Source organism: Leucoraja erinacea, chromosome 7, assembly GCF_028641065.1.
Source record: "Leucoraja erinacea ecotype New England chromosome 7, Leri_hhj_1, whole genome shotgun sequence".
NCBI lineage: Eukaryota > Metazoa > Chordata > Chondrichthyes > Rajiformes > Rajidae > Leucoraja > Leucoraja erinaceus.
In genome coordinates this window covers 68681423-68691618 of record NC_073383.1, presented here as the reverse complement: position 1 = coordinate 68691618, position 10196 = coordinate 68681423, and the positions used below count along the sequence as shown (strand labels likewise).

Below are 10196 nucleotides of genomic sequence, written 5' to 3'. Positions count from 1 at the left end.
CCATGTTAATAAGTAACATGCGCTTACAAATCATTCCACCCAAATTTGCCTCCGATTTGTAATTAAACATGTTCTCCAATTGTTAACACGTAATAGAATAACCCTTTCATGTTGAAATTCGCTACTTATACGCCTAACACATTTGTTTCCTAAAGGTGTTTGATTTAATAGCATTGTGCACTATTATACATGTGATAACATTTAATGATTGCACCCAATCAACCGATTCGCCCAATTGAGTACAGAAGTTGGGAGGCCATGTTGCAGTTATATAAGACATTGGACACATTTAGATTATCGTGGTCGATTTTGGGCATTATTTTTTTACAGGAAAAATATTGGCAAGCTTGAAAGGGTGCAGAGAAGATATATGAAGACGTTGCCAGGACTCTAGGGACTGAGCTATAGGGAGAGGTTGAGCAGGCTATGACTCTATTCCTTGGAATGCAGGAGAATGAGGGGTGGTCTTATAGAAGTGTACAAAATCTTGAGAGGAATAGATTGGGTAAATGCAGAGTCTCTTACCCAGAGCAGGGGAATCGAGAACTAGAGGGCATAGGTTTAAAGTGAGGTGGGGGAAGATTTAATAGGAACCTGTGGGGTAACTTTTTTTCCCCCACAAAGGATGGTGGGTGTAAGGAACAAGCTGCCAGAGGAGGTAGTTGAGGCAGGTACTATTACAACATTAAAGAAACATTTAGACAGACACAAGGATAGGATATGTTTAGAGGGATATGGGCCAAATGCCAGCAGGTAGGACTAGTGTAGATCAAATAGAAACATAGAAAGTAGGTGCACGAGTAGGCCATTTGGCCCTTTGAGGCAGCACCGCCGTTCAATATTGATCATGGCTGATCATCCAGAATCAGTACCTCGTTCTTGCTTTTTCCCCCATATCCCTTGATTCTGTTAGCCCCAAGAGCTAATTCTCTCTTGAAAACTTCCATTGAATTAGCCTCCACTGCCTTCTGTGACAGAGAATTACAGATTCACAACTCTCTGGGTGAAAACGTTTTTTTCCTCATCTCAGCCCAATGGCCCACCAGAATGGTTATTCTTAAACTGTGACCCGTCTCTAGACTCCCCCAACATCGGGAACATTTTTCCTGCATCTACCCTGTCCAATCCCTTGAGAATTTTATATGTTTCTATAAATCTACAAGATGTGGGTGTTGGGCCGAAGGCTGCATGTCTCTCTGACTACAATATCCATTGCAATCAATTATTCATTCCCTCGCTCCATGTTTTATTTAGTCTTCATGGTTTGCCACAAATGAGAAGCGTCCCCAATAACTTCAATCCAAGATCCGGCTTGTTTAAATGTTTAAGTTTTGCGATTAAAAAGATGTCACTGAATTGGGTGTTCACGCACCATATCAACATGATCATTCTTTTATTTACAGGAAGAAGTGGAAATTTCAGATTCTTCTCAGGATTTATGACATTTAATACGATTCAGGAAAGCTGGCAAAACTACTTTGGCCATGAGCACTCAAATATTAAAGTATTCCACTGATCGTGGCAGCCACAGTAGAGGGTTTCTCTGCTGATTAACTTTAAGCCAAGATTGTCCATTCTATTCATTAGCCAAATATCTCCAGTGATGATTTAGTGATCAGCAAGGAGGTTGACATTGGTGTTTAACCATTTGCTAGAAGAGATAGCATGTTCCTTCAGAATGTTTGCTCAGTGAGTGTGTCTCAGCCAAATACGTACAAAATTCTTAAGGGACAGGCTAGATGCAGGAAGATTGTTCCCGATGTTGGGGAAGTCCAGAACAAGGGACCACAGTTTAAGGATAAAGGGGAAATCTTTTAGGACCGAGATGAGGAAAACTTTTTTCACACAGAGAGTGGTGAATCTCTGGAATTCTCTCCCGCAGAAGGTAGTTGAGGCCAGTTCATTGGCTATATTTAAGAAGGAGTTAGATATGGCCCTTGTGGCTAAGGGGATCAGGGAGTATGGAGAGAAGGCAGGTACGGGATACTGAGTTGGATGATCAGCCATGATCATATTGAATGGTGGTGCAGGCTCGAAGGGCCGAATGGCCTACTCCTGCACCTATTTTCTATGTTTCTGAATAGCTGGGAAGATGCTAGCTTACAATTCCACCAAGTCTGCTGTATTATTTGGGACATAGTGAACTGTAAAGGGCCTGTCCCACTTACGCGACCTTTACAGGCGACTGCCGGCACCCGTCATAGGTCGCCGACATTTTCAACATGTTGAAAATTCAACGGCGACCTGAAAGAGGCAACGACTCTTTCAGCGGTATGAACATTGCCTTCTCCAATTTCAGATAGTCCTTGCTTTCTCCCTCCTTCCCCTTCCCCGCTCTCCCACAAGCCGACTGTCCCCGTCTCTTCCTTTCTTTTTCCCCGACCTCTCCCCCCGACATCAGTCTGAAGAAGGGTCTCGACCCGAAACGTTGCCTATATTTTCTCTCCATAGATGCTGCCTCACCCATTTTCGTCCCCTTAGATTTTTCCAGCATTTGCAATTCTTTCTTAAACAAGACTTATTATTTGGTCGTTATTACAATATTTTGGTGTGCACAATATTACATTATTTATTGCCATTTTATACTTTGAATACATTTTATTGGCTGTGAAATCTTGATCTTGCGAACTTTAATGTAGTTTTAGCCCTTTTTTGGAGGGATGGACAAATGAAAGTTCAACAGAAGTCATGGTATAAAATTTGTGTTTATTTGACTCATGTGCAGACCTGCAAGTACAGATCTCTTTTCGATTTGAGCTGGTGTACAATAATAAGTGCAAACATGCTTTCATATTTAAAAAAAGTAAAAATGTTCATAATTATTGAACTACACATGTTCTTAAACCCTCCCCCCCCCCCCCAACCCGTCCTTTAACCTCTGTAATCCTTCCAAAGTTAAACAATAGTGTGCTTATTCACCCAACACCGAGATGTCCTTGAAGGCATGTTGAAAATCCATAACCAGTGGTAACCTCACCCGTCATTAAGACTATTACAGTATTTAAGTTTGCTACATTTCATTGGTACTAAAACATTTGAAAACAATAATGCCACAGCTTAAAACGACACAAAAAAAACAACATGCATTCCGAGCTGAAAACAATACAAATACAACAAAATTGAAAGTTGGCTTGAAGCTTTACTGCCTTGCATTCTTTCGTACAAAGGTCATACTCATAACACTACAGCAAAGCAGTATTGTGGAAGGCAACATTAATAGTAGTGCCTGGGCAGTTTAACAGAAAATTAGATCCTACAGGCATCTGTAAATAGGAAATTTACAACTACAAGGTGTAGAACAACTTCATGTAGAATTTGACGGATTACTTTTTTTTTTTTAATCCATCCTTTTCTTAATCCAAAGATCATGCAATATTTGACAAAACGTTACTCATTACCACAGTCTGAAGTCAGTAGTTACAGCTTAATTTTAATTGGAACCAAAAGAGATAGATAAGCCATGATTGAATGGCAGGGTAGACTTGATGGGCCAAATTGCTTAATCCTGCTCCTATCTCTTTTGAATCTTATGAGATCTTCCATATCTGAAGAAGATTTAATTAATTGAACTACAGAACATGAATCAGATGTCTACACGTTCACCCTCAAACATAACCATCCATACATGCAATGTCCATCTGAAGCAAACCCTCCAAGCCATGCTTCATTCCAAGCTGGGACAACTGTTCTATTCACTTAGAATGGACAACCGTGAAGCTAGACTCATTGAATGGCCAATCTGATTATGCATCCTCTATAGTTCTTGCAACCCAAAACATCAACTTAGTTTCTTTCTCCAGACTTACTGCCTGACTTGCTGAGTATCTCCAGAATGTCCTGTTTAAATCACTGGCGTATGCCATCCACAGCACTCTCAAGCATCTAGAGAACATTCAGAGTTCGTGGAAATTGAGTGGCTGGATTGGTCAGAATCTGCAGAAATTCAGCAATCCATCTAAATGCTTGAGATAGACATTGAGAGTGAGGGGAGAAGGGAAACTAGAGATATGAAAGGATAAAGTATGACCTGGGGGGGGACGGGGAGGGCTCCCCCTGCTAATGCTGAACCATTCTACATTTCATCGATTGTCTGGTTTAAACTGTCGTCTTCACACCTTTCCATACCACTAGTCTAGTCTCTCACTCCCGTTTGACAGTCTGAAGAAGTGTCTCGACCTGAAATGTCACCCATTCCTTCTATCCTTCTAGCCTGTCCCGCTGAGTTACTCCAGCATCTTGTGTCCATCTTCGGTGTAAACCAGCATCTACAGTTCCTTCCTGCACATCTAAATGCTGGCACAGTATTGGCAGGGAAAAGGTACTTCGATTACCATTTTTTAAATTTTACTCCCTTAAGAATATGCTTTTAAAAGAGGGAAGTCCTTTCCTCCATCCTGAACTTTCCCCATCCTTCATTCCTTCAATACACTAGCCACCACAGTGGGACAAAACTACAAAAGTTAATTAGCCGGTTTCTCTCATAAGCAGGTTACATAAGTGCACACTTTAGTAGCACTTAAATACTTATAACATTCTATTTATTCAGCATTTGCATACTCACACCCTCTTCCCCCAGCCCGAAAAATAGAAATCTATCTTTTTAATCTTTTCCAGCCATTTTTCTTTGTTTATTCAGTAGCAGACAAAATGAAGTGCTTGAACCAACATGCAACAGATTCAGCAAGAAAAACAATTATAATCTTTAGGCATTAAAACAAAATGTGGGTTAAAGTTAATTGCATGGTATCACACCTTGCTCCATGACAACACCAGAAAGCAAATTGAATTTCAAGTGTTTCATTATGTTTTCTAATTTGGAAAAAAATACTTATGATCACAAACCTTAGGAACATAATATAGGTTGGGCGCATTGTCACAAATCGCTTCCTAAAGGAATAGAAAAGACAGAAATATCCTGCATCATGAAAGTAAATGGATGGCTAAAAATGCCTCACTCAGCTCCATATCCAACTCAGTTAGGACATTGTAGAACTCCAGGGTCCAGTTGCGGACTTTAATATCACCAGGCGAAAAAATAAAATCTATTTAAACCGCAGAACATGGATATATACAAAATTACAACCCTTTTGGAGCTACAAAAGCACCTAATTATCGAGACCATTCAAAAAGCCAAGGTCCACTTTGATTAAATGGGATGTTGGAATGTCAGCAATTATTTTTTTAGCATTAATTTTTTACTTTTGTTGAAATCTGCAAACATTGCAGCAAGATAAGGAAGGAAAGAGGGGTGGGGAGGGAGAGATAGGTGATTGTTGAGACCATAAACAAACTCATAAAAATGATGCCATGCAAGATGGCTCATGTAAGATGAAGCAGAACCTTGTCTTACCCACCCACACCTCACTGAGAAAATATTTGATGCCCATCAGTTTTAAACAGTACAACCAATTATTTCTCCCTTTGCCTGGTTTTTCAAATAGTTTTCCATATTTAATACAAGGATGTCCAATGTGTAATCTGAATCTGCCTCCAGGTGGTTGAGGAATTATCCAACCTTGTTCACTTCAAGATGATGTGGTATCCATCACTTTGCTCAGCTGCAAAGCAAAGTTTAATTAACGTTAGAAGAGACCAGTTTGCATAGAATAAATATTTTCAGCAATTTAGCAATACCAGGGTGCATTTTTAAATATTTGTTTCTCAAGGGATAACTGCTCTTCAGTTTGCCCAATTATTGTAAAGAATCTATAGACATTCCCCGCATTATACAGGGTGGGGTTGCGGGAGCATTCCTCGAAAACAGACTCTATTGTCATTTTTCATAATTTGAAGCCAGTGATGAAAATTGCTCCCTCCTCCCTCCGCTCCACTCACCCCACATACAAATTCCATGAGAGCAAACATTTGCCACATCACAATCATTTAGGTATTGATTGGTGAATTCAATACCAATTCTTGTGGTGAAGCTACTCCCACACTGGCACTGGACAATAGGCAATAGGTGCAGGAGTAAGCCATATGGCCCTTCAAGCCAGCACCGCCATTCAATGTGATCATGCTGATCATCCACAATCATCGAGTTCTAGGAAATAGATGCTGTAATAATAAAGGAACGGCAATATTGGGCAGAATGGGGTGCAGCTTAGAGGGAAACATGCAGGCATTAGGTTCCAATGCACCCAACACTCTTGTCCTTGTTTGTGGCATGCATGGGTTTGCAAGGTGAAGTCAGAACAGTCCTGGTGAGTAACTGCAGTGCATCCTGTAAGTGATACACAAAGTGAACCACAATGCACCAGCAATCGACAGATGGATGAAATCAGAAAAAAAGAGTCCAAGCAAACTATACCTTTTAAGATGCAGATGACAAAGCAAACCTCGTCGCAGAAATTTTTAACCATCTAGAAATAAAAGGATATATATTAGTCTGAGGTATTAAGGGCAGCTATTCCAGCAACCCTACAACAGACGTACAAGTATCTATTGCCGTTAGGAAGTTTGCCAACAAAAGCAGCATTTTATTTAAGGAGACACTTGCTTCGCCTACATTAAATCATTGATGCTACAGTTACCATTATAATGGCTCTCTTTGAAGGTGTATTCCTGAGCAAGACTTGATAGCAGGTTTGTTCGGTATCCAGTGCCCACAACAATACTGTTCTGACTTCACCTTGCAAACCCATGCATGCCACAAACAAGGGCAAGAGTGTTGGGTGCACTGTAGGTCCCTTGCAGTCAGAAACGGGTGAATTGATCATGGGGAACAAGGACATGGCAGACCAATTGAATAACTACTTTGGTTCTGTCTTCACTAAGGAAGACATAAAAAATCTGCCGGAAATAGCAGGGGACCGGGGGTCAAATGAGATGGAGGAACTGAGTGAAATTCAGGTTAGCCTGGAAGTGGTGTTAGGTAAATTGAATGGATTAAAGGCCGATAAATCCCCAGGGCCAGATAGGCGGCATCCCAGAGTACTTAAGGAAGTAGCCCCAGAAATAGTGGATGCATTAGTGATAATTTTTCAAAACGCTTTAGATTCTGGAGTAGTTCCTGAGGACTGGAGGGTAGCTAATGTAACACCACTTTTTAAAAAGGGAGGGGGAGAGAAAACGGGGAATTACAGACCAGTTAGTCTAACATCGGTAGTGGGGAAACTGCTAGAATCAGTTATTAAAGATGGGATAACAGCACATTTGGGAAGTGGTGAAATCATTGGACAAAGTCAGCATGGATTTATGAAGGGTAAATCATGTCTGACGAATCTTATAGAATTTTTCGAGGATGTAACTAGTAGAGTGGATAAGGGAGAACCAGTGGATGTGTTATATCTGGACTTTCAGAAGGCTTTCGACAAGGTCCCACATAAGAGATTAGTATACAAACTTAAAGCACATGGTATTGGGGGTTCAGTATTGATGTGGATAGAGAACTGGTTGGCAGACAGGAAGCAAAGTGTAGGAGTAAACGGGTCCTTTTCACAATGGCAGGCAGTGACGAGTGGGGTACCGCAAGGCTCAGTTGTGGGACCCCAGCTATTTTCAATATATATTAATGATTTGGACGAGGGAATTGAATGCAACATCTCCAAGTTTGCGGATGACACGAAGCTGGGGGGCAGTGTTAGCTGTGAGGAGGACGCTAGGAGGCTGCAAGGTAACTTGGATAGGCTGGGTGAGTGGCCAAATGCATGGCAGATGCAGTATAATGTGGATAAATGTGAGGTTATCCACTTTGGTGGCAAAAACAGGAAAGTAGATTATTATCTGAATGGTGGCCGATTAGGAAAGGGGGAGATGCAACGCAACCTGGGTGTCATGGTACACCAGTCATTAAAAGTAGGCATGCAGGTGCAGCAGGCAGTGAAGAAAGCGAATGGTATGTTAGCATTCATAGCAAAATGATTTGAGTATAGGAGCAGGGAGGTTCTACTGCAATTGTACAGGGTCTTGGTGAGACCACACCTGGAGTATTGCGTACAGTTTTGGTCTCCTAATCTGAGGAAAGACATTCTTGCCATAGAGGGAGTACAGAGAAGGTTCACCAGACTGATTCCTGGGATGTCAGGACTTTCATATGAAGAAAGGCTGGATTTAATCGGTTTGTACTCACTAGAATTTAGAAGATTGAGGGTGGATCTTATAGAAGCTTACAAAATTCTTAAGGGGTTTGACAGGCTAGATGCAGGAAGATTGTTCCCGATGTTGGGGAAGTCCAGAACAAGGGGTCACAGTTTAAGGATAAGGGAGAAATCTTTTAGGACCGAGATGAGGAAAACTTTTTTCACACAGAGAGTGGTGAATCTCTGGAATTCTCTGCCGCAGAAGGTAGTTGAGGCCAGTTCATTGGCTATATTTAAGAGGAAGTTAGATGTGGCCCTTGTGGCTAAAGGGATCAGGGGGTATGGAGAGAAGGCAGGTACAGGATACTGAGTTGGATGATCATATTAAATGGCGGTGCAGGCTCGAAGGGCCGAATGGCCTACTCCTGCACCTATTTTCTATGTTTCTATGTTTCTATACCACAATTAATTTGAAACAGCTATACTTTTAATACACATTAGAATGACTTAGCTCCTGTCAAATTAAGCATTGTCAGTTGATGGAGCATCATGTCATTTCAACTACCCATTTATGCAGTATATGTGCCTGAAAACGCAAAAGCAGCTCTTTTGAATTGGAAGTGCAATGGTAATGCAAAGTTCCTTGGGAGCAATAACAAACTAGACACATTGCAATCACCCAAGCTTTAGATGCACCCTGCATCACCCTCGAAGCCAAGTACAGTGTTGCGCTATACAGACCAGAGGGTTCCACAATCATGCCGTATTTAATGCAGTTTGCTGATCATAGTTTGGTAGCAGTTGGTTGGTTCCCAGTGCTCTTTAGCCTTGTGGGAAAGACAGGGAAGAAAGAGAGAGAGAAAAAAAAGAAAAAAAAACAGGCAGCATTCGTTTTTCTGATCAACTCCAAATTTCTACTGTAAAGTACGCTGGTGTGTATTAATAAAGAATTATGAAATCGACTATAATCAAAAGCAGGTCAGCCCAAGAGCTATACGACAACAAACTCATCAAAGGTTTCACAAAAGTAATGAATTCATTGCAAATGGACAGTTTTTTTCCTGCATGAATTAATTATATTCCTGGTGTTCTGAGATTCAATACATACACGGCTATTCCATTTCAGTTTTGCTTCTTTGTACACAGTTCAAGGTAGGAATGAGAAACTTGGAGATGAAATGCAGATAGCAATAAACAAAAATGCATGCAATTGAAAGTTATGTCAGCACTAAATCGGAAACCTAACCACAAATATCTATACATCCAAAATTGTAACACAAAAAACAATTTCATTAAGGGAGAACCCAGAAATATTTACACTGTGCTGGGAATGTGGTGATGGAGTGAATGAAGTACAGATAGTTCTGCTATAAACACAATAGTTGCCTTCCCGATAAACACTGCTTAATAGAAAATCGCATTATAAAAATGGTGTTGTTGGGAAACAGGAGCAATAAGGGGCGAGTGAGTTTAAGTCTCGCTATAACAAAGTTATTTTCCCTGCAGGATTTTCAAAACTAAAGAAAAAGGGTTGTTAAAAAAATCATTGTGTGTATCTTTTTGCAAGAAAATCTAAAATTTCCTAACACAACTGCTGGTTTAACCACAGGAGATCATTGAAAATGACAGGCATTCGCTTCTATTGATAGTTGTGCAATGATGCTCTTTTTTAACAATGTAACAAAATAGAGTATTTTGCACAAGTCTGCACTTTTCTTGCAGCTGGGACTGCATAATGCCAGAGCACACAAGGGCCTCCCTGTGTTATGAACATGAGAATTCAAAGCAGGAATAGGCTATTTGGCCCTCATGCCTGCTACATTGATCTTACACCTCGGCACCATTTTCCTGCAAGAACTCAATTAGGCCATTCCGCCCATCAAATCTACTCTGCCATTCAATCATGGCTGATTTATCTTTCACTCTCAACCTTATGCTCCTCCCTTTCCCCCCATAACCCTGCATACTTATACTAATCAAGAATCTATCAATCTGGGCCTAAAAAAATACCCAATTACACATGGCTGTGTGTCAAATTCCTCATCTCCTTTTGAAAGGAGATTCAGCCTTTTATTCTTAGCCTATGGACTCTGGTCCTAGTCTCTCCCATGAGTGGAAACATTATATCCACATCCACTCTATTCAGGAAGCTTTTTGACTCCAATCTGCAACAGT

The 10196-nt window shown here is 40.8% G+C and overlaps 1 protein-coding gene across 7 annotated transcripts in view; it reads right to left on the bottom strand.

Moving 5' to 3' along the window:
- Positions 1–4521: 4521 nt before the first annotated feature.
- tfcp2l1 (transcription factor CP2-like 1) overlaps positions 4522–10196 on the bottom strand; it is a 46963-nt gene continuing 41288 nt past the window's right edge. For all 7 annotated transcript variants that reach the window (XM_055638730.1, XM_055638737.1, XM_055638739.1 and 4 more), the window contains 2 exons: positions 6311–6362; positions 4522–5558 (listed from right to left, as the gene is read on the bottom strand). In XM_055638730.1, coding sequence (XP_055494705.1) covers positions 5521–5558; positions 6311–6362 — 90 coding nt within the window. In that variant the 3' untranslated portion in view covers positions 4522–5520. The remainder of the gene's footprint in view (positions 5559–6310; positions 6363–10196) is intronic.